Raw genomic sequence first — 24,901 nt, forward strand, 5'->3', positions numbered from 1 at the left:
TCATCAGGTGAAAGGCATTTTAGTTGAATGCAATTAGCACCACGGACTTGAGGGCTGTTTGCTGAGTAGTCATCCCTTCCAGCATATAAATTCCTAGGTACAAGATGCGTTGACAGTAGGAAAGCTGTTGCCTATAAGGTTTTTTTCCTGCACTTCTGAACTCCACAGTGACAGGAAATTTCTGTCTCTGGCATGCTTCCAGCTTCATAACCATAATCCCAGGTGAGTTCGGTTCCAGCTTTCACATGTCTAAGGAATAAAATAGTTAATTTGCTTGGACTAAGTGAAACAGTACTGTGCTAACAATTTGTCACCAACAACACACATGCAAACCCCAAAATTGTAGGGGGCAGGGAGCATCACACAGGCAGCTTGGGATGGGAAGGAAACAAGGCAGACAAGGAGTTGTTGGCACACTCATGCTCCTTTGGCTATGGAAATTACAAATAGGGTTGGAGTCTATTGTCTAAAGAATGTGCTCTAACCTAGAGGGAAATTCTGGGAGACAAAAATCAAACAAAAAAACCCACTACAAAGCCAACCAAACAAAAAAACCAAAACAACAATCAAACAAAAAATCAAAATCAAAAAAACAAAACAAAAACCACCAAAAGAAAAACCCAAAAGCCCTTAAATCAAACCAAACCAAACCAAACCAAACCAAACCAGGAAATCCATGTAAGTGATACATCTAAATGAATAACACAGTTTTCAGTTTTGTTATTTTTCCTATGTACAGTGCATCACTGAAGTTTGAACAGATCTTTAGCTATATTGTTGAAGACTGTCATCTTTGGTCTGGCAGGCTACCTTTTAATGCAATTGCACTATTTACACCAAGCCCAAAACTCGGAATTAAACACGTGCTCCTCATGAACCACCTGCTCTAGTAGTAAAATAGAAGAAATATCTAAGGCAAGAAATTCATTGTCCAGAATGAATGCCAAACTAAATACCTGAGATTACGATGCTGAGGAACAATTGATGGAAAATGTAAGAAAATATTAATATTGTGATGAAGAGAGTAATTCTCTGATGTTTCTCACTGGATATGGTATAGAGGACATCCAGTGAATTCCTAGGCAGCTGACTGAGAACAAACAATGAGGACTTTTCATACAGCACATAATTGCAGCCTGGAACTTGCTGACTTGAGATGGTCTAGAGGCACACAATTAAGCTCAATGATCCAGAGGAAGTGCTCAATTTAGAAAAGTTGTAAAAGAGTGATGCCTTTTACAAAAAGGCAAGGAAATGGAAGAGCCAGTGAGGGGAACTCTCCTTCAACAATCTTCTTCCCTAAGTGCCTTTGCTGGTCACTATTATCTCTCTCGAGTGGCCTCAGTCCTCACTACACTTCTTTACCAAGTACCTGAGCAAGAAAGACTCTAGCTAAAACAAGATCCTTTTTTGGATGTATTTCAAAACATTGTCCTCAGTTCTTGGAGACCTCCATCTGTGTCAGTATGGAGCAGAGCAGCAAGGCTCCACAGAGGATCAGTGTTCTGTGGAACTGGTTTGTTGGCACAAAGTCTCCCCTCTCTGTTCTGTTCTCACCTAGTTTACTGCTGGCATGCATGTCAGCCAACTTCATTCATACAATTCATCTTTCCTCTCCTGGGTTGAGCTGCTGCCATACTGTGTCTTGCTGGCACCAGCTGTCTGTAACTCTCCTTCTGTTAGACACTAAGGAAATATCTGCATCTCTTACTCTCAGAACAAATTTTCACCTCTGTGTATCCTATTGTTACATCCCCAGGACATGCTGGGCTACACAAAGTCCTGCTTGTCTTGACAGCTCTGAGGAAAAGGACTGAAGCCAGCTTTTTGGCCCACAAAGTGTCTCAACCTTAATATCCTGTGGGGCTCAATCCTGCCCTATGTGAGACAGTTCTGGTGGCCATTCCTTGAGACACAACAGTGGGATGAGTGGATCTTGGCCTTCTGAATGACCATGCTGAGTAAAACCTATTTCTCCACTGAAGAAGATTATCACTGAAGTGGACACATAAAAATCAACCTTCTCTACTTTACATTTCAGTGCAAAACTGAAGTAAAACTCATTAATGATAACCAATGACTATTTCTTCTGCCTTTAGTGCACAATAAGAAGTCACCTCTAAGACAGTTTTATGCTTTTATGATCTAGGCATCTGGCCCACCCCTCAGTATAATTATACTCCAATAAGTGAGCAGTGGTTTTTTTTTCCTCCTAGTGCCTTGAATGAACAACATTAAACTTCCAGAAATTCACCTGTTTGTGAAGAATGCCACCCACGGAAAACTTCTGTTGTGAGTTTCTACAAACACACTTTGTGCAAAGAGATTTGGGCAGCAGCTGTGCTGTAAAACAGAAAATCTGAATTAGTAACAGTCCAACACCACATCATTGGCTGAAAAACGATGTCAGATACCATTTTGTGTCAGGTATCTGTCACCAGTAAAGGTCGTTTCTTCCTTTCCTTCTTATCACCCAATGCCATTGCCAGGGCAGCAGTGCTAGGGAGCAAGCAATGGATTACATGACTGTGTGCTGGCCAAGTACAGGATGTGCAAGGTCTCTCAGGTGAGTTCATGGGAGCAGAAGGAAGGTTTCTGCAAGATGCACTACTAATATTAACACCATAATACCTCTGCAAGGAAGAACAGTTTAAACATATGCAAGGGTTTTGCTGTAAGGCATATTCATGCCAATGAAGAGAAATAAATTATTTATATACCTGCAGATGAGTCTATGAACTATTTGTCTTAGCTGGAGGTACTTGGCAATTGAACAGCCAGTGTGACCCAACCTACTGTCCTGTCACCTGTGATGGCAGGGAGCACCACATGTGCCTTTCTTGTCATGCACCCACCACCCATACTGTTTATGTGCAAAAACTTTCTAGTCTAAGCTTAAATAAGTAAATGATGTATTTGCAGAGGCAACAAAGAGAACCCATGCAATTTAATACTTACATTTAGAAAACGACCCACATTTCCTTCTTTTGTGGCATCCAGTACATAAATATTTTCTTCATTACTGTTCTTGGGAAGCATGCCATCATCCTCAGACTCCTTACAAAGTGCATCATGTTTTGCCTGCCTGCTATTTTCTCTGCAGTCAGTTTTTAGGGGTGCATTGCTGGATGGCCTCACAACACAGGTGTCATCCAGCACACTGGACTTGCCACAATCAACACCCTGCAGTGACAGACCCTTTTTTTCACAGCCTGCACTCTCTACACCAGCAGAGTCAGTCTGTCCAATGTCCATCAGATGTTCTTCCTTCTGCTGCTGGGTGCATTCTGTCAATGGACATATATGTTATTTCTCAACAGCAGCTTAATGCCAAAGCCTTTCCCTTGTTTGACCCCAAACTCTTAGCCACCCACTTTTCCCACATCCTCCAGAATCTAAGGAGCTTCCTTGCTATCTACAAGTCTATAACACAATTTTTCCATGTCTCTCATCAATCCTCCCAACAAATGATTGTTTCCTGCTGTGATGCCTAAAGCACTTGCTCAAGGTGCCTCTGAGTGACCTAGTGTCTCACTGTTCTCAAATCCCATTCCAGACTGACTTTTCCCACATAGCATTTTTTATCATTCTCCATCTTAATCCCCAAGATAATCACAAATTGTAATTAAGACAGAAGCAAAATGGATGTGCAAATAGCATCAGTTTCACACTGCTTCTCCAGCTTGATGTTCCCCCCCGCCAGTGCTATATCCTGTTTAATTTTTGTTGGCTGGAACAGGTACTGGGTGTGACACAACAAGATCTGCAAGGCTGACTTTCCCACAACTGCACAGTATTTGAGAAGCTGCTGTCTGGACAGTTCAACTTGTCTCAACATCTATGGACAGCATTGTTCTACTCTAAGAAGTGGCCTGCCCACACTGTCAACATTAAAGTCTATCCCGAGATGGGACACAACTGTACAAAGCATGCATACATACAATAGAGCTCTGCAAACCCACTTTGTTTTCCTTTCTTTGTTCCACTGGTTAGTTTTGTTTTGCTTGGCTGATGAATCTGAGAACTATCATCTTCATCTGAGCTGGCACTGTGGACCTGTGTATCAAATGAAAAGGCTGTGATGTGCTGCATGCAACTCTGGGCCAAAAGAGCATAGCAAGTGGCTTTTAGAATTCCAAGGCTGAAGTTTCAAAGCTATTGTAATGCATAGCTGTGGCTGAATTTAAGAAGTTAATACATTTACTGCAATGCAACATTTATCTTAATTTCAAATTCTCCTTCATAATAACGAGGAAAGAGTCCCCCAGTCATTAAGACATGTAACTAAGTGCTTAAGTCCCAATTATTTTACTAGAATTTTAAGTTGCTTAGCCAAATCCCAAACATGCTTCTTACACAGTTTCAATGAAATTACCAGATGTGGCAGAATTTCTGTCTCATCACAAAAAGGCAATTAGTTACAGGACCACTAGAATGGACAGCGCTGCAAAATGTTTGCGTGAAACTTCCATGTGTATTTCTTAAGGTCAACGAATCCAGTAAAACCTACAGCATAAGTTTACACAGTTTTCCTCCTCTGCACATGTTTGCAGGCAACACTTCACACTCATAAAAGGTCAGGAGTCACATTCAGGTCAGTTCTCCCAACTCTGTTACTGTATGAGAAAACTGCATAGACATCCTGGAATTCCCTTCTCTCCCTGCTGTACCTTCTTTGGGGAGACAGCACAAAAATATTATCACTCTGACCCCCTAACCCTGTACACAAGGGGTGCAGGGGGAGAATGATTACTTCAGGCTCTTGAGGAGTGTAAGTGAAGGAGGAAGAAGGGAAGGCCACGAGAGTAGGTAGTGCTGCTCCTGGGAAACGCACTGAAGGACTGATAATGGAGAGGGGATGGGGTGCAGCTTCCAGCATGACAGCCTAGCTCACAGTGGGACCCAATCTCATGAAGAAAGGTCATTAGAACTATCTAAACATACAAGATGAAAATATCAAAGTTAATATACATATTCAACACAGTGAAAAATGAATCTGTTAAAGCCACTTATTACCATTTTTAGCTGGTGATTGCGAAAAAGTGTTCTAGTTCCAGGCCTTCTTACTGCTGCATTACTTGAGTTCTTTTGATGAACCCTGCACAGAAGGGTCAAAAGGAAATGATAAAATACAAACAGACCCATGAGTAACTCTCACAAGACACATTTCTCTAACAGTCTCTAGTTCCAGTCTCTTCTCTAGAAGGAACTACAGCACAGCCTGTGGTCTGGCCTCATCCCATGCTCTGTGAGTATTTTGTTTTTAATTGAGAACCTAGGCTAGGTTCTTTATTGCATTTGTAAGAAAGCAGTTGCTCAAACTTTTTTGAGAGATCAGCAGCTGCTTTTATATTCTTTTCCAGTTGTCATGCTGAGAACCAAATTGTCTGTTGCTTTACTATTATTATATCAGATTATCTCAAAATAGAGCACCTACAGAGTTTTGCCTTTTCCTGCTACAACTTTCAACAGTTTTGACAGTACAGCTTTCAACTAGGAAAACAGATTCACTGCAGAAGTGAAGTGTTGTCAGACTCTTAGCAGAAGAGGTTAAGGTTTCTGGCAGGAAAGGTTATGTTACAAATAACAAAAGGTTTAGAGACTGGGAGCAAAGGGCAGAACAGCTGGTGGCTGATGTATTATCAAACCCTTCAGTGTCATCAAGTATCTTTAAACAATTTATTTCAAGTACACTTTAATAATTCTTTCAAATTAGCATTCCCATTAATGCCCTGAACAGATCAAGTACACCCAAGAGATGAACTGAATTTCTAGAAAATGCCAAGTGGTACACATAAGTAAAATTAATATAGAGGAAAAACTCTGTCCCACTAGAAGAAATAATTGGGAATTTAAAAAGAAGTTCAGAAAGAAAGAACACCACCCTCATATGAGGACATACTCTAAGTGATACAACAGAATTCCTAGATTAGCAGAATATTAGCTTTTTTATGCTTAAGCTTACTTTGATAAACTTACAGAGTTGATTTATTTTCATTATCCACAGTCTGAGACAAAGAATCCTGATTCTCAAGAATGTCATTTTTGGCAGTCTGCACTAGTTCAATCACTGAGTCTGAACGACCAAGGTCAAGTTTTCTTTTTTTGAAAGAAAAGTCATGGCCTCTATCATTCACTGCACTTTTCTCCTTCAGCTCTTGCTCACTATCTTCCAAAACTTCAGCTCTGCTCATTAATCTGCCTGAAAGAAAAAGAAAAGTTTTATTGGTATTTTTTTTTAAATGCTTGTTTGCTGAGTCACACTCACTAGCACAGGTCAAACTTACATTAACAAATAGAAGAGCATTACTTGGGAAAGCAAAGCATGAATGCTGTCTGTAATTCTATGATGTCAATATAGGCTGAAGTACAAACTGAATTAGAGAAGGGCATGTAGTAATAAGACAAAGGACAATGGCTTTAAACTAATGGAGAGCACATCCAGATTAGATATTAGTAAGAATTACTTCATTGTGAAGCTGGGAGGCACTGAAACAAATTGCCCAGAGAAGCTGTGAGAGCCCCATCTCTGGAAATGTTCAAGGTCACTCTGGGTGGGGTCTTGAGCCACCTGGTCTAGTGAAAAGTGTCCCTGCCCATGGTAGGAATGCAACTGGATGTTTTTTAAGGTCCCTTCCAACCCAAACAATTCTATGATTTTAAGATTTTTACTGAAGGAAAATTAGCCCTGGCATAGGATGCACTGATTTGTGATGGAAAAAACCAGCACTCTGAGATAGCTTTTGCTCCATTTGTTTGTCTCTCACCATCTCATAGCAGAGCTTTTCAAAGTTCTTACTCATATTGATCATATTGCAAGTTAAGATTACATTGACACACTTCTCTTCCAACCCTGTATTTCCCTGTTCTCAAAAAAAATCCAGGGCACACACCATGGGAGAGGAAGAATTATGCTACATGTCTTCACAGGTCCCCTCCTGCTACCTGAGTAAGTACAAACAAATGTCCCCTTGTCGATGTCATCCAGGCAGCGGACACCCCAGCCCTTCTTCTCCGTGTTGAACACTTGCAGCCTGACTTGAATGCCATGCTGTACAACTCTGTTCTGACACATCAGCTTGTCACACCTGCACAGCACACTACACTCATAAATCCTGTTCAGAGAAGAAAAACAAAGCACAACATAAATGGATGCATGAGCATAACAAAGTTCCTGTTATTAATTCCCCTTCTAAGCATCAACAAGGCAGTGGACTGAAATATAAAGACTCTGGCTAAAACTAGTTGTGTAGCAGTGCTCTGAAGCTTGTGACTTTATTGACTGCTGGTTCATTAATTTTAAGAGTCTGTCTGCCGGATTTTGGCATAAGTATACCTAAGATTACATACATTTTGGCATAAGAAAAACAAATGCTATATTTTTTGTTTTATAGGAATAAATCACACAGAAACAGAAATCCCTAAGAAGCACCTAATTCTATACTGAAACTGATTTTAGCAAGACAACACATGCCTGGACTTCATTGTAGCTGTCCATGCTAATGAAGCATTTCCAAAAGGACTCATAATTGTGGCTTTTTTTGCATCTGTTTCTGGGTTCTCTGACAACTTTAATTCTGCATGTCAGCCAAAAACTAACATCACACAGAGGACTGAAAGGGGCTCCTCAAGCCTGTAGATTCAAGCCTTTGGCTATTGCAGAAAGCTACCTTGCATAATTCCTCTCCTAGACACCTGAGAGTGTCATCTTCTCCAGGCCACCTATTAATCCACTGGGGCTAATTAGAGAAAGGGCAAACACTTGAAGCATTGGATGGCTTTTGGACATTCTTGGAAGAGTCACCCATAACCAAATCTGGCAAAAGCAGCTGGCTGATGCATCTTTAGGATTCTGGTCACTCTTCACACTTCTCCTGGACCTTGACCTAAGCTGTGAAAACTGTAGGATCTGCAATACAAAAGTTTTTTTTTTCCTCCTTTAATTCAAGTCACAATAATTATTTTTTATCATCCTGATCTGTCACTAAAATTGTGACAAAAATGGAAGGTTTCAGTAATCCAAAAACTCCAGATATTTTAATCCTGTGGCACTTAGACTGAACTATTAACTGCTGTTTTATTTGTATGCTCTTATTTTACCTCTGTAGTCTTTCTTACCCACTAGGAACAGGTCCCTCCAGTCTCTTGTAACGGTACCCACGGGATCTTTTACTACTTGGAGACAGAGAAATTTTACTACAACCTCTTGCTGTTAGCTGTAGGCATGCACATTTTGACCTAAAAATAAGAGTAAAACATCTCAGAATGAATTTGAAGCAGTATAAATCAATCATAAATCCAGGTAATTTGAAATGCACTTGACTATACACACACACACACACACACACAGACACTTCCATATACACACCTGTATTCCCCCTCCCTGCTCCATTTACTCCACAAGTCTCTTGGCTGGTTACCTGTACTTTAAAATAACCATGTTCTCTCCACCCCAACCCCATTCTTCTGCCAAGCTCCTTAAATGGCACATTTAAACAGCTAAAGTACAACAGAAACTTATCATAGGCAGGACACTGTCAAATGGATCAAATGAATAAAAAACATCTCTTCTGGCACAGCATCCCAGCTTGTTTGCCACTACTCAGTTACCCTCCTCCCTCCTTAGCCCTCAAGAAGTGAAGAATTTTACACTGTGGAAAATTCAAGCAACAGTGTCTTCACCATTTTATGGCATGACAACTTCAAAGAGTCACAGTGATTGTGCAAATCCTAAACTCCAAAACTGCACATCAAAAGCATCTCAATTCTTGTGGGACTTCAGTGCAAAGAAGGGGAATGCTGTGTGCTTGCTAGTTCTCACCACTCAGCTGAAACTAAATTACTAAAATTTGGTTTCATTATACCAGGCTGTGATTTCAAGCTTTTGTTGGGTCATGAGCAACTATGTTGCACAGCAGCATGTGCAACTGCCCTAGCTATTAATAATACAAAATGGATGCAACACCAAATAATGCCTACAGAGAGAGAGAGATCAGACAAACATCCTTCAAGAAAGCAGACAAAAATACCACCAAACTTAGCATATGCTAACTGTGGCAGGTTTCCACAGGGTCTGTAGCTTAGTTACTGGGATTTAGAAAAAGATGACAACAAGCAAGAGTGTTGGAACTGCTCAGACCACAAATGTATTCTGTAACCACTGAGTTTTGTAGTTTCTATTTAGACAAGGGGAAGGACAACATGTAGATGTTGGGAACGAGGATGTTTCTTCATCTGTCCTCAGTAACCCTCTAAGTTCCAAATTATCTGATCCCTCAAGGCTGTCCCACCCCATCTACAGGATGTCATTTAACAGTAGGAACTGCAGCAGAAATTGTCAGGCAGGATCCTTCCCTGCCTGCCATGAAAACAAGCCTGTCTCTGCTGGCACAAGACTACCTTCCCTACTCTTTTTCCAAAGCCAAGATATCTGCTTGTCAGCTCCACCTGGAGAAGAAGCACTGCCAGTTTGGAAGAAAGGAAAAGGAACACAATAATCAGCCTATTGATCGCTTCCTTCTCTACAACAGAGGGTGGACCAGTGGGAGCACCCAAGCTCTGGAGAAGAGAAAGACACAATGGTGTCAGTCAACACAAAGCATGGCACAAGATATTCCAGCAGCGCTGGTCCTGTTTGGTACTGCGCCTTCACACCCCACCACCCTGCTATTGAGGCATCGTGTGTCACTGGCCTGAGATGAGATCTTTCTACCCACCTATCGATGCAGCCATCTGTGCAGTCACAGGAATCAACAAACAGGCTGGAGAGATTGTTGAGATAATATCCACGTGGCCACGAGGACTTCCGATACTTGAAATAAGGCAATCTTGCGTGGTCGAGATTGTTACAGAAGGAGATGGGCACAGACTCGGCTCCATCGCTAATATCGAACTCAAACACCAGGGGCTCGGGATTCATGGTGTTCCTGCCCAACAGCACATAGGTGTTGAAGGAGAAGTGATCTACAAATAAGAAATTGCACTCTGTTTCAAACAAGTAGTTCCGCACATCTCGAAAGCTTCTCAGACTCCGACCACAAGGAGCTTTGTAATTCACATCCAGCGGCTTCGAAAGGCAGTCTGCTTTTGCATGGCGTCTTTGGAAGTCAAACAGGATGGGGATCTTCAGAGGATTTTCACCCTTGTAGGAACCCACTGCTCTGTTGGCAAGACATGCACTAGAGCACTTGTGGTTCTGATACTGAACAGTTAAAGGTAAACCTTGAATTTTGCTTGGTGCTTCTTTACTCCCTGAGCAGGTTTTTTCCACGTCCTCTTTTTCACTACTTGAAGTAAAAGAGTTAAAAAAAAAGAAGGAAGAGCAACATCTTAGATAACCAGTGCTGTGTTCAGTTTTTTAGCAGTTCAATATTTTTAGCCCCATTGCTAGAAGCCCAAGGTTTCACATGGTACAATTGTCCTAACAACATATAAAGACATATCCAGTTACATTAAAAAAAAAGGCTTCTTCCCAGAACTTACACGCTAAAACACAGAAAGGAAATTTTTAAAAAAAGGAACGATGTATTTACCCCCATCTTTCAAATCAGTACCTGAGGCTAAATACTAAACACAGAGAGACTAAGTTATACACCTGACAATCTGCACATTAAGGAAAGCCTGAGAACTGATGCTCAAGTCCTAACCCTGACAACAGTCACGAACCTTATTCACAACCATGTCCTATTCTGCAATGTTCTCATGTGGGAAATTAGACAAGTCTATCCAAAATCTCAGGTTTTCCACATAGGTCAAGTTAAAAACATTTTCACTTTGAAACTCGAAGGATTCAAACTGGGTTTAAAACACTGACTTTAGAAATACAAATTGTAGAACTCTCTCAACTGCAGTAGAAAATATGTCAGATAAGGAACTGAAAGAAGGCACTGACCTGTCAGAAGCTTCTACAGTATCTGCAGCATTGTCACCTGGAAGAAGAGGCTGCAGTTTGGGTTTGGTTTCCTGTGCACCATCTCCATTCAACTCATCACTTACTGAAAAAAACTGAATGTGAGCAAACTCTTCATCAAACCAGATTTCAATTGATGATTGAATTTACTTTAGTTGCTAAAGAGATAATTAAAAAAACACATTACAAACAAGGCATTGCTATGAACTACAGCTAACAAAAAGCTTGTTAGCAAGTGTCCCACTGAAAAACCTTCCATGTGGTTTTCCAAGTGACCAGAAAGAACACGCACATGAAACACATTTACAGATCTCCCTTCATTGTTAGAGATAAAAGGATGCCAAGCTATTACAGCCAGTGGAGCCATGCACAGGATACTGCTCACAGGCAGCTCGGGTTCATAAGGGCTTACTAGCTCAAATTCTCTTCCCATGGTACAGGTATTATACATATACACACAACCACAAAAATACAAACCCAGGTGAGAATTCACAGTTCAGTACTTGAGGAAATTAATAATTAGGTTTTCCTTATTGTAAGGCTAATGGCCTTCTCAGATCTATTTCATTGATTTCAAAGAAGGGAATTGAGCTTCTAGTGAGTAAAACAAGACAAATTAAATCCACACACCAAACAAACACAATGGAAATGCACATACCATTTGGCAAGGTTAAGAAATCACCTAGATTAGCTTCATTCACCAGTGCCCAAGCCTGCCAGCATTCTATGCAAAAAAAACCAAACCAAAACAGATACTAAGTTGGATTTAAGTGATGATAATAGATAAAACAAGGTGTTAAATCCCCCACAGACACTTGTTTCTCCTCACTTGCTTACCTAGAGCATCTCAAGACTGATACTATTTGAAACGTGCTGCACCACAGACCTGTGCAGACACATCTAGGAATTACAAAATTGTTACAGCTCATAGCACTGTGAATTGTTGTGAATTGGCACTCAATATCTGTCAGCTTTTGGAAAGCTGCTGGAATGTTTCCAAACACACAAACTGGTGGCCTATAGTGGGAGCAATATATATCAAGACAATTAAGCTTCTACCTTGGTCATCAGATTGATCATCTTCAGGCTAAGAAGTGCTGGAACTTGGCAGACAGAATTAATGCTACTTCTAAATTGGTGGAAATGGCCTTCAGATAGAAGAATGCAAGACACCCTTTCTGTCTCAGCCTCTTACCCCATGCCATAAATATTATAAACTGGCAGACAACTCTCAGCAAAATCCACCTTAATATTTTAGCTTGAAACCTTTACAGAAGGCAGCACTGAAAAATTCAAACTGAACTTTATCACAGATTCATTGCATCATCTGGGGATTCAAGTTCAACTTTTATCTCTGCACTGCTTTGATATTTTGTTGTAACAGTCAAGATGTGGGAGCTCAAGAACAAAAAAAACCTGCACTTCCAGTTTAGAGGAAGTGCTATATATATAATGCAGAGTGTGTGGCTATATTAGTTTAAAAGCATCTTACACCACTGTACATTTTCTTGCACAAAAAAACCCCAATAAGGTCCACAGATTACATTTATATAGGTGACTTAGCAAAAAGAAGCAATTTTACTCAATTAAATAAACCAGTAAAAAGAAATCTGTGTACTGCTCCAAGCTTATCAGAATTATGATTTTAGTGTATTTTGATGTAGATAGAGGAAGCTTCTTTCCTTGAAATCAGGAACAATCTGAAATGCATTAGTGTCACATTTTTCTACTATTGTTTCATGTTATAATGGTGTCTCTGATAAAAAATAATACTGAGGTGATTATTATCCTACCCCAAAACCACTCAATTCACTGACAACAGCCTGAAAGGCTAAAACTTCTGATGATATATGAAACACAAGGCACTGCAGATATTTCATTACTTCTCAAAAATGAATATTTCAGTTCCATGTGCTTAAGAGCCATTCATTGTTGAAAAAGTATGCAGGCAAAACAAGAAAATAGCCAATTGTACCTGAAATTACTTTTCTTCTTTTTTTTTTTTTAAAGATATTTTTAAAGTGCTTAAAACCACCAACAGCTAAGTTATTAAAATTCAGAGATATCTGGATTATGGCAGATATCACACAGACCTACACAATGTAGGCCACAGCTACTCTGCAGTTTAATCACCACAAGGATTTCAAACCTTGGTTTGTTGCAGTTCCATTCTTGATCTTTTCCTTCAGCAAGGACAGCACATTTTGCAGCTTCTCAAATATGACATCCACTCTTCTACCTCCCAATTGTGTCCAAAATGTCTTCACATCACCTGAAATGCAAATTACCATTTACAGCTCCTGAGAAGTCTAAAAACATGCAAACTCCCAGTGGACTATTCAAAGGCTCCCAGCCATTTAATTTGGAGTCATTTTTGAAAAAACAATCAGTACAGCAGGATTCATTAAAACTCCTGAAGTCTACTCCTAAACCTAATCAAGAAAGTGAAACAGAGGTCAAGTGATGAACTGGAGTGGCTTCCAATGGTGCACAATGCTCCTTCAAGTAACTTTTTAAGCAGGTCACAAAAGGAGCTGTGGAAGCCTTTCTTCAAAGACCAGCAAATGAATCCCATTAAAAATGAATCACTGAAATTCACAAAAGCGACACAGGAGAATATTTTCAACTGAATTAACCGAATATTTTACTTGACAAAAGACACTGGGATTTTTTTTTATAGCTGTAACCTCTCTTAGCTGCATAGGCTGACTATCCTGTCCCATCATTAGTTTTGGTAGGTTTTGTCAGGGAAAAAACTTTCAAAATATTTTCAGATAAAAGCAGTTTGATGAATGTTGTTCAACAAGGGGTATCAGTTGAAATAACTAAGACACCCCATATATCATGCCCCCTTCCTCTATGAGAAATATTGATAAAGAACATTTTGTTTAAAGAAATGTGTTTTAAGCTACTGGTTTAGAACCTCTTCTCTTTCAAAGGCATGTATGTACCTTTGAGGTGCTAAGCCCAATCAAGAAGGGTCTTGTAAAAATTTTAGCTGTGCATCTTTGTCAAGGACTGTGAAAAGGAAATATGTTTCAGTGTGTCAAAAGATGATGGCAGAAGAAAGAACCAGCTCTTTCTCAGTTAATTTTGCTCTTCTTCAATGACCAAGCACAAAAGCATAAGCTAATCTGTTTTCCTACTCAATTTCTAGAGGTGGAGTCACCACTGTCACCACACTAGGTTTTACATTTCACTTTCAGAAAGCAAATCTCTGTTGGATAACACCTTCCCAGCAGTCAAGAAATACTGCATTCCTTTCAGGCTCATAAATAATATTCCTTCATTTTTTGACTTAGTAGAGAATGACTTCTGTCACCCAGGGTACCTGAAGCCCAGTGATGCTATGGCAGTGTGGTTACTCTCAAAAGCACCACGACAGCAGTGAAAGAAGTAACAAACTCTGGTCACAACAACCCCTGCTGCTCATGTCACCAGCAGCTAAAGGCATAATATTTAATATCATGCCTTAATTTAATATCATGCCATAATATTTAATATCATTCCTTAACAGGAAATAATAAAAATACTTTTCTCTTGTGAAATAGTTTGATTTGGCACTAACTCTCAACAAAATTTAATGATCTCTTATATTAACAGAAAATTTTTAAACATGTGAAAAGCCTAAAGTCCAATTACAGAAAAAGTCACAACAATTTTTGTAAACCTACACTACTGGTCCAAGGGACACCGCCTGCCCTGTGCCACTCCCACCCTTTTGCTGTGCATGACAGTATCACAAATTTAATATAACAAAAAGTATATTTAATATTTGTGTTTAAAATAAAATTTTTAAAATACATTCAATTAAAATTATGCATTTTGAAATTCTAGTAATAAGTTTCTCCACTGCAGATTAAAACTGCTGTCCTTATTCATTACATGTTTTCAGCTATTTCCATACATTGACTAAATCTGGGTAGCACTGTGGATGGATTAATTCCAAGGGTGGGTGACAGAAAAGTTTCTTGTTTCTGGGTCCTCAGCTATAATAATGTGTAGGCTATAGGGAAATAAAACACTCACCTGGGAAATGCCTCCACAGTTCTTATGCTGGAGTGCCCCAAAACTCCAGCAGCAAAAGCTTTGTTTTGCACAGAGAAGCAAAGATTGCATTTTTGTTCATAGTATAACTTTCATTTCAAAAAAGACAGATGTCCACATCACTAACTTCTCCAGTGCTAATGCTGCTACCACCAATCACAGCCAGAAGGACAGGGAATGAGCAGACACCAGATACATCTACCTTGTCAGCATTGAGAACCATCTCTCCAGCTGATGGATCAGGGTGTGCACTGGCACCTGGCTGGAGGGATTTTCTTTTCCCTTTATAGAATCCTTGTGACCACATATCTCTTTTTTCCCAGCATTGTGCAGTGCAGTGATGCTAGAGCAAGCAACAAGCAGCAAAGGTCAGGGCTACTTACTCCAGCCATCAGATAAACAAGCTGGGTGCATGTTTCCTGTAGTGCTGCTTACAAACCTCTTACACCATAAAAGGAAAACTATTGTCTTCCAGTAGTAATTTTCATATCAGAAGCAGTGCCAAATATACATTCCTTTCCTCTTTCCCTCTATAAATCCAAATTATGCTACCTTCAGTGCTCTCCTCCCTGGAACTGGTAAGGTTCTCCTCTTCAAAGAGGTCACACAGCACTGCAAGAGATGCAGAATGGACAAGTGAGTAAGAGATTGGGTGAGAATTAAAAAATAATTGTACTTACTCAGCTTTTCAAAATTTATACTAGTAAATACTGCAGTGGGCATGAGTGGAGGAGCACTGTGTGAGAATATGTTGTGTTGAAATAGTCACTCCCCTTTCAAACAGTCATCCCATGCCTTGTCAAGATCTAGCTGAGGAACACTCAAACAATAATTGTAAAGAAATTTTTTTACTTAGGCCATTTCTTGCTGTCCTTCAAGCATGAAGCTGTTACAAGACGACCCGAACTTTCCAGCACATTCAGATGAGCCTCCACAATCCCCCTGTCCATTAACTCACAGTTGTTGTTTTTTTTTTTCCTAAACTGATGTGCTCAGTACAGCAGTACTATAACTAAACCAATTTATTTAGGGGGAAAAAAAGGAAAGCTGTTTTTAGGTACATAAATTACTGAATTTGTTTCTTGACAAATGCAAGATACCCTTCACTGCAAGAATACTAACTAAGACAGCACTCTTCAACACTGCAAGAATACTAAGTAAGACAGCACACATTGAAGATTCCAAATTTTTATCTCCATGAATCACGGAATCAAATAGGTTGGAAAAGACCTCTGAGAGCATGCAGTCCAACCCATGACCAAGCTGCAGGACGCAAACTGGACCTTGGCACTGAGTGCCACATCCAGTCTTCCCTTAAACACCTGCAGGGACGGTGACTCCACCACCTCCGTGGGCAGCCCATAATGACACAGACAGCGTAAAACATGCCTTATTTACGTTCGCTCCTTCATCTTTTCTATGCTGTAACTGAAAAAAGAAATCAACCCCAACTTGCCATTCATTCTGGATACCCCATTGAGTTGAACGGGAAAGTAGGTCAAGACAGGTGACTCCTAAAAATATTTCTTACAAGACTAATGGCTGCCCAAAACATGCATATATATACATATGTAGCTATAATTTTTTTCAAAGGCTTACTGCTTTTCTCTTCCATCCTCCGGGGCTCTGATCGGAGAGCTGTCACCGGCGCTGTGACGGCGCCGAGCCCGGCTCAGGTCGGGGTCTCGCTGCGCTCCGCCACGGCCGCAGGGCCCGCGCCGAGGGCCGGCGGGCAGGGGCCGTGGTGCCGGTGGGGCTGGCAGGCCGGCATGGGGCGTGCCTGCGGCCAGGGCTCGGGCCCCAGGTCACTCCCGCACCCCTCGGGGCCTCGGCCAGGCCCCCGCCGGCTTCTTCTTCTGCTGCTGCTTCTTCCCTTCTCCTCCTCCTCCTCCTCCTTCTCGCCCAACGCTGCACCCGCGCTGCCGACCGCCAGGGGGCGCAACCCCGCCGGGGAGCGCGAGAACCGGGATGTGGGCGGCCCCACATGAGGCGGGGCCGCGCGCGCGCAGCCCTTCCCTCTCTTCCCATTGGTTGTAGCGGCAGGAGGGGCGGCGGCGGTGACCAATGGAGAAGCAGGGAGGGCGGGGCGGGGGCAGGGCCGCGCGGCTGTGGAGAGGCGGTGCAGGCGGGGCGGGGGCACTGCCGAGGGACTGGAGGTGCGTCCGCCATGTTGGAGGGGGCGGGCCGGGGGGCGGGCTGTGCGTGGGGCTGTGGGGGCGCCGGCGCCATCTTGGGGCCAGGAGGAGCGCGGGGCACGGGGTGGGTGTCCGGCTGCGGTCTGCTCGTTAATGTATCGTAAATTAAAGCGTTTCGTACGTGGAGTTGCGTAACATCGCTGCTGGCCTCTGCTCTTCTTCCTTGCTGGCTGCGCTGCTGCCGTATGGAGCGCTAAGTTGTCGCTGCCCTTTTCTGTTCGAAATGCGAAAATAAAGTTTGATATCTCCATTTATAATTTTCAGCTCCGTTGCCTTTGCGAGTGTTGGTGTTGTGGTTATGTAAAGGTGTTTTTCACGGGGGCAAAAATATAACCCATTTTTAAAAAGCACGGAGGGTGCTTTTTTGTCCCTTCTTTTTTTGCCACCACTTTAAAACTGTAGAGATAAACATGCTTAAATAATTGGGAAAATATTTCCCATCTTGTCGATATCTCGTGGCGGGGGGTAGAAATGTGATTATTGTGGGGACAGGAATGCTGTGTTTACATGACCTGGAGCTCTCATCTGACCCAAGATCCTCCAGAAGATTTTGATGTCCAGTATCTGCTTTGTACTTGTATAAAACCTTTTAAACGTTTACACAGACGTGCCTTCATCTGTGGCTGAGCTCAGCCCATGAGAGCTGCCCAGGTCCCCAGACAGGAATGAGACAACTCACAGCAGCATTGCTGGGAAGAGGATGGCTCAGCACTCCTGATGTGCTGGCAAATCTCTCAATAAAATAGTAGTTTATTATGTTTTATAAAAGAGACTTCTCCCTTGTAATTGTTTATTTTAAAATTAAGCACAAGCTTTTCTTGCTCTTGGAATATTCTGCATTATGAGGTGATGCTTGCAGATTAATCTGGCTTTGCTGAATTATTAATAAATGTGCTTGTGAATGCTGAATGTTAGGGAACACTTGTGGCTTTACAATTGTATATACAGAATAAACCAAATGCAGAGGAGATGGAGCCATATGCTGGAAGAATCTGAAAGAACATGACTACCTGCCTTGGACAAATTTTGAATTTTTGAATATATTAGAAAGTACTAATAGATTTTGCTTGCTATTTGAAGCAAAAAGAATGGTAACTACATCTTTCTTTAAATTAAAGACTTAGGACAAAATTTATGAGGCACTTTTGATACATGCCTGAGTTTCCTTCCTTTTGCTTTTAGCCTGGAGCTGTAAGATAGGCTTTCTGCAACACAGCAGCAAATTCTGCCAGTGAACCAGTAAGCTCAGTTCTTCCCAAACTTGTTAGGTGGCAGAAGCTCACAAGCGATGCTGATCTGACATCCCAGCAACCTGCCTGCAGCTCTCCTCCAGCAGCAGTGGGAGCTTCCTGGGGCTCTGCAGTCTGCACCTGGACTGACTCCCTGTACCCAGAGGTGAGGGCAGCGCTCCCACGGGGTGACAGGAAAGGACCAACAGGAAAGGACTGGAGAATGGTGCTGTTGACTGAGTTGCTGAATTAAGCTTTCATTACATAGCTCTGGTCATATGCTGAGAGTTAAAATGAGCAATTGCATAGACAGGTAGAGTGCATGTAGCTCCTTGGAGTGGGAGGAGGTGAACCTGGTCTCAAAGGAATTAATCTAGTTTTAATCTAGAATTAATCTTCTCCAGGGATGGTTTTTTCACTGTGAATGCAGTGGGGATTTGGGTTTTTCCTCATATGACCAGATAGATTTGGGTGAGGTAGAGACACGCAAGTCAAGCTCCAGCAAACAGCAAAGCAGTCAAAGCCATAGACTTTGGAAAGCCATGGGCATTCAGAAAATGTGGGTTTTGTTGGGTTTTTTTTGTATTTTTGTTTTTTTGGTTTTTTTTAAGTTCTGATAGAGCTTTCTGTCCTTTTCTGATAGGCTTGGCTCTTTGTTTTATTGACTCTTCTTAAAGTGTCATTATATCCATTGAATACTTCTGCCAGCTCCCACTCTGTCACATTTTCCCTGTTATCCTTGGTGATTTAACTTGCTCACTTACAGATGAATGTCTGCACTTCATCCTTTCAAAATGTAACTCTGATATAATCTACTTTTTTATTACATTGATTAGTTTCTGTGGTTTATATGTAGCCTCTTGTTATTCACAAGTCTATCTTCAGTAAGGTAACAGAACAGAGAACAGGCAATTCACTGCAAATCTCAGATCATTCCTACTTTACAAATTGATTACCAACAAAATGGTTTTAGTGAGGCAGCCTTTGGTTTATCTTAGAAATTTTGCTGCAACACATCATTATCTGTGAAGACATAGGCTAATATTCCCTGTAGGTATGTTGCTCACTAATTGGACTCAGAGTATTTACAGGTCCTCAGTATGTTTTGTTACTATGTTTTGTAATTCTTTTGCTATTGTAGATATGGTAGAAGGTTATTCAGATAATTTTTCCCCCCAGGTATTAAATGAAAGAAAGGGGAGATTATGGGTCTCTGAGAAGCCTGTAAATGAATTTTGTTCTACCTCTGGTGTAAGCATGTTTGCATTCTTGGCAACTAAAAGTCTAACAAATTGTCTGTTTGAGAAGTGGAGGTTCTAAAATCATAGGCTGTTATAGTCCTAAGGGAATCTTAAAGCACAGGCAGAGACTGGCTAGGAAGAGGAAAGGAAAAATTTGTGTCACTGTTTTAACAATAGACTTCTTTCATGTGGAGGACCTAGATGTCTGTTAATTACTAACTGGCTTGAGGGTTTTGGAATCTGGCCCAATATGCTGAAACTCTTAACCATCCACTGGCTGGCATTTTCTCCAAGGTCTGCATTTGGAAACTGGTAGTGCAATGAATTTCATCTGTTTATGTAGCAGAGGCGTTTTCAGTTTCAGCCATATTTCTGTCTTCCAGTCTCGGTATTCATTGCCAGCAAAGATTCCAGGCAGCTGCGTGAGCACAGAGAGCAGGGACTGCTTTGGATGTTAGGGTATGTCAGACCAAGCTGAGCAGCATGTCTTGCCTTTGCTGTGCCACAGCTCCACCACACTGATCAAGACCTAAAACTCTGCCCTCTGATTTTGGGTGATGTGAGCGAGTTAACAAGATCTGAAAGCCTGTGATTACAAGTGCACTTGAAAGGGCCTGAGATTACTGGAAACCAGGCAGTAGGTATATGTGGTGAAAGGAATCCAAAATAAATGGATGCCTATAACCCTTTTTATCTTCATTTTTCCATGTGAACACAGCAATATATTTATCTGAAATAAATTTTCACTGGTACTTTCTGAAGTAAGGCTTGTGGTTGTAAAGTATTCTGACCCTTTTGATGGCTCTTTGTGGGTTTGCCTGCAGGGTAAAGTATGCACACAAACTACTTTCATTACATGAACGCATAGAAGACATTAAGCAATCTGCAAGAATTAATGAATTTGTGGTGTTCCCACTCTGAAGAGATGATCTCTGGGGACCCCTACAACTTCATTTTGATTTGCCTTTTGACCTTTAAATCCAAGTGTGGAGGCAGCTGCCCTTGTGGTGCCTGCTGATAGAAGGTTGATGGGCTGGTGCTGGTCTTGCTAGCTGCTGTGGAAAGGCAAGAGAGGCAGTTCCTGCTGCAGAATTGGACTTGAACTAATAAAAGCCATCAAAAGGAGACATAGGGCAACAACCTGAAGTCATTATTGTGAGTGGTGAAACAACCACTTTCAAATAAAACTGAAACATGTAAGGTCTCAAATGTACTAAAGGGAATTTGACTAAAATCTTAGAAAACAGGGTAGATATGTGTTGTGGTGTGAAGGCTCAACAATAGAGCTCTTCATAAGAATATTCTGGACTAAACAGTCCTTAGTCATAGTTTCCTGTGAGGAAATTAATTTAGTTGAAGAAAATTCTAATTTTTTAGTTTCTTTTTTTTCCTTAATCCTGTTCAATGTGTTGCATCAGTGCTAGGTTTGCTTAACTTTGTAGGGATGTGAAACCAGCAGTAAGGTGTGAGGAACAGGAGCAGCAAGAATGGAATGGAGTATTGTCCTATTAATATTTATTTCATTTAGGTTTGTTTATAAGTGTTTTGAAGGGTCAGGGAAGGCACAGTCCCCTGAATGTTTAAAATTGGCACTGTCAAAGAAAGAAACAATCAAGATGTTCCTGGACTTCTTGGACTGCCCTGTTCCTTTGTGTCATCACTCATGGGACTGACTGGGGTTCGAAAAAAATACAAAAACCCCCAACCAAACAACAACAAAACAAAACAAAAAACAAACAAACAAAAACCCAAAACAAAACCAAAAATCAAAACCAAAACAACAAAAACCCAAAAACCAAAACAAAACAAAAACTAAACAAAAAACCCAAAAAACAAAAGAAAAACCAAACCAAACAACAAGAAAAACAAACAAAAAACTCCACCAAAACAAACAAACAAACCCCCAAAAACCAACCAAATAAAAAAACCCAAACAAAACAAAAAAAAAAGCCAAAAAAAAACCAAACCCAAAAGAACCCACAAAAACTTATTTGGCTCAGCTATATTTATCTGAATAACTTCCCATCTCATTTGCTGTGCAGCCACTTGGTATTTGTGCTTTTCTCAGGGAACTGGAGGTGGTGCAAAATGAGTATCTGGAAATCAATGGATTGCTTTCTAATTTTATTGTTGGTGTCATTGATCTCAATTTAAAATGTTTGAGCCAACTACTTCTACAGTATGAGCAAAGTGGTGGTATGAGCAGAATACTTACCATATCTAGGTTATTTTGGATGGTCTTATCACACAGCAGAGCCTGGACCTCTCTGTGTTCTCAGTTCTGCTGGATCAAAATCCCCTCCTGCCTTTTCACAGACAGTGGAGGCAAATGGGTTTCTCTCATGAGTGCTTGGCTTTAACTTTGTTGTTAACTTTTTTCCCTGCAAAATTCTTGAATGACTGGAACCACAGAAGCTGTGTTAAAAAAATGTTTGACATTCTTTCAGTAAGTGAACTGTGGGCCCAAATCTTTGTAACCCTTTCTTCTTAAGAAAAAAAAAAAGCCCCTTTTCTGAAGATATGCTTTAATAGGATCAAATGCTTCTCGACACATAAATTTAATGTGCATAAAAAAAAAGCCCACCAAACACTGCTGTTTATCCCAGTAAAGTGTGTGGAATTGGTTTCTGTCCAGTTTGTGGTGAACCAGTTACTTGAGAAGTTGTTTGGTAGCATAATTTGCCTTCACTTAAAGTGAAGGATCATTTTTAAGAATGAAATTATTTTGTTAACAAATTCATAGCAAGGTGTTAGAACCCTTGCATTAACAGATCAAGATGTGTGGTTGCAACCTGGGTGTAGAAATCAGCAGAAAGGGATGGGTTTTTTTTTTTTAAACTGTTTTTCCTGACAGATATTGTAGAAATATTTTAAAATTGCACACCCCTACTAAAATGTTTGTGATTGGACGGATTATTTTTTCCTTTTGTTCTTTTAATATTGTCCATATTGATAGAAGTAGTTCCAAAAATTTCACACAATTTACATTAGTAAGTCCTCCACACTTCTTCTCACTTCTCCAAAAGATGCACTTTTAAGGGAGTTAAGAGGGGTTTGTTTTTTTCTGGCTGTTAAATTTTCATGGTGCCCAGCAGGCTGATCTGCCTCCCTCTGCAGTCAGGTCATTCCTAGAACTGATTCAAGGGAAGTGATGGCAGAAAGGGCTAGAATTCTCATTTTGACAGCAACGTGTCCTTAGAGCAACATGATAAACTGTGAAACAACATTTAAAAATTATTTTACAGCATTAGTTAAAAAACACCCTTTTTGATATCACAGTAACGTTTGTACCTTGCTTTTCCTGCTGCAGGAGTCAATAATTAAGATGGAAGAAAGTATTGCTGCATAACTGAATTTTGAAATGTGGGGACAGCCATTGGATCTTTGGGTGGTCTTACTTAAAGATCCTGTGTCAATGTGGCACAAAGGCACTTGTACAAATTTATACATACAAATTTATTGCAGCAAAAATACAGTTTGTTTGCTCTTGAGTGTGGGAAGGAAGTTGTGTCTGGCTTTATAAGTCAAGGCACTGGAGACTGCTGAATACAGAGAGATTAATGTTATGTGGGAAGGGTTCCCATCCAGCAGCTGTAGTGTCCTGAGCATTCAGCTCTTTGTTTTGCCTATTTTCATATGTCAGCAGGGAGGCACGGCTGTATCATCTTTCCCTCTTCAAGTGTACCTTTTAATTGTGTACTCTCACTTTCTGCAGTTCATTGGCAGTCAGGCAGCTCTCTTTCACTCCTGCAAATAAGCAAAACTTATTTTGCACTGCCAGTTCATGGTGGTCATTCACTCCCTGTTGCTTTTGGCTACAAGAGAAGCTGTCTGCAATATATGATTTATTTGTCATTAGAAGTAAGCACCAAATTGAACCTTACAGAGTGGGTGCAGGACTGCATGCTGGTTTTAGTCCTCTGTTAGGGCAAATATTGTGTATACCATATAGTCCCTGGAAAAATCTGTGGAGGGTGGGGTAATTTTTTTAAAACACAAATTAGTTTAAGTAAGTGAACCAAAAAAGGCTGAACCTTCTAAATAAAAGCTTATTACATAGAAATTTTGTTGACCTTTTGTCCTATTTATCTGCAGACCTTAATAACTCTTGTCTTTTACATTACAATCCGTGTTTAGGTCTGTATCTGCTTGCAACATCTGTACTGCTCTGATTGCAAGCATCACACACAGCCTTGGGCAAAATATGGAAGTAAAAGCTAAAGTGCTCTAGGTTGAAGGCGGTTTGAATGAGGACAGGTTTGAATGTACTCTGAGATCAAGCTGGCTTGGTGGTCTTTAGGTTGTGTGTTGTTTAGAAAAGTTTTTCCCTTCAAGAAAGCAGCATTAATGTGAGGAGATACACTCCCCTACAATTCTTCAGTATTCCACCCTTTTGTCAGGGAGGGGAAGATGCTAGCAGAGGATTTGCTGAGATATTCTTATGCGATTTTGGTGGCTTGGGCAGCAGTTAAGTGCTAGTTAAAAATCCATAGAGGTGTTATCCATTGTTTTTCCTCTGTTGCTGAACTCCCTGCACTCTATAAACTGTCTCCTCACCAGGGTTCCTAAAGTTCAGTACAGGTCATCAGGCCATGGGAGAAGACTGCTGCAAAAACTTGGGGGACTCAGCAAATCTCCTCTGTGCCGTGTGATGTGCTGCTACATCACTGATACACTTCTAGCCCTGCCTACAAGAGTGTCCCCCGAAGCTGGGGAGCGGCTGGGGATGTGGGGACACACGGCTGTCTGGAATAGATACAAATACAAAAAGAGGGTTTCAGAAAAGGGAGAGTCACGTCTTGATTTAGAAATGGTTCCAAGGCAGCAGCAGTTCCAAGTAAGTTTTATAAAGATGATTACAGAAAACTCACTGGATTTTCTTTAGGATATAAGGCTAATAAGAAGTTTAAAAGTGCCAGGAGCAAAAAGAACAGTGACATTTGTCTGATGGCTGTGCTAAAGTTGTCAACAGTGATGCTGAAAATACAGAACTGTTCCGTGTTTCTGTAGTGAGAACGAAGATGAATAATCACGTAACTGTGAACAAATCCATCATATTTCAGCAGTAAATAAAGACAAAAAGAACATTTTGGAAAATTTATGGAGACTGAATTTTTTTTCTTTTTATGTCTAATGTAAAACTCCAAAATTTTAAGGATTGTCATAAAGCAAAATATTCAACATGATTAATAGGAAACATATTATAAAATGTCTAGTATTTCAGATTATGGGTTTGATGTATTCTGGCTAAGAAACTCAATATTGAAAATATTACTGTCA

The 24,901-nt window shown here is 40.7% G+C and overlaps 2 protein-coding genes across 2 annotated transcripts in view; one reads left to right on the forward strand and one right to left on the reverse strand.

The window, feature by feature from the left end:
• Positions 1-16,694, reverse strand: part of SETDB2 (SET domain bifurcated histone lysine methyltransferase 2) — a 47,030-nt gene extending 30,336 nt beyond the window's left edge. The window contains exons 1-14 of the mRNA XM_071448349.1: positions 16,556-16,694; positions 15,509-15,568; positions 13,059-13,181; positions 11,568-11,633; positions 10,892-10,994; positions 9,717-10,286; positions 8,119-8,238; positions 6,946-7,115; positions 5,980-6,202; positions 5,017-5,098; positions 3,963-4,056; positions 2,959-3,287; positions 2,255-2,343; positions 138-249 (exon numbers count right to left, since the gene is read on the reverse strand). Coding sequence (XP_071304450.1) covers positions 138-249; positions 2,255-2,343; positions 2,959-3,287; positions 3,963-4,056; positions 5,017-5,098; positions 5,980-6,202; positions 6,946-7,115; positions 8,119-8,238; positions 9,717-10,286; positions 10,892-10,994; positions 11,568-11,633; positions 13,059-13,181; positions 15,509-15,568; positions 16,556-16,571 — 2,157 coding nt within the window. The 5' untranslated portion in view covers positions 16,572-16,694. The remainder of the gene's footprint in view (positions 1-137; positions 250-2,254; positions 2,344-2,958; positions 3,288-3,962; positions 4,057-5,016; positions 5,099-5,979; positions 6,203-6,945; positions 7,116-8,118; positions 8,239-9,716; positions 10,287-10,891; positions 10,995-11,567; positions 11,634-13,058; positions 13,182-15,508; positions 15,569-16,555) is intronic.
• Positions 16,695-18,398: 1,704 nt separating this feature from the next.
• CAB39L (calcium binding protein 39 like) overlaps positions 18,399-24,901 on the forward strand; it is a 59,841-nt gene continuing 53,338 nt past the window's right edge. The window contains exon 1 of the mRNA XM_071448439.1: positions 18,399-18,546. The gene's annotated coding sequence lies outside the window, so the exon portion shown is untranslated. The remainder of the gene's footprint in view (positions 18,547-24,901) is intronic.

The sequence above is a fragment of the Agelaius tricolor genome, unplaced genomic scaffold (assembly GCF_023055355.1).
Source record: "Agelaius tricolor isolate 1412-34295 unplaced genomic scaffold, bAgeTri1.0.p SCAF_26, whole genome shotgun sequence".
Classification (NCBI taxonomy): Eukaryota; Metazoa; Chordata; class Aves; order Passeriformes; family Icteridae; genus Agelaius; species Agelaius tricolor.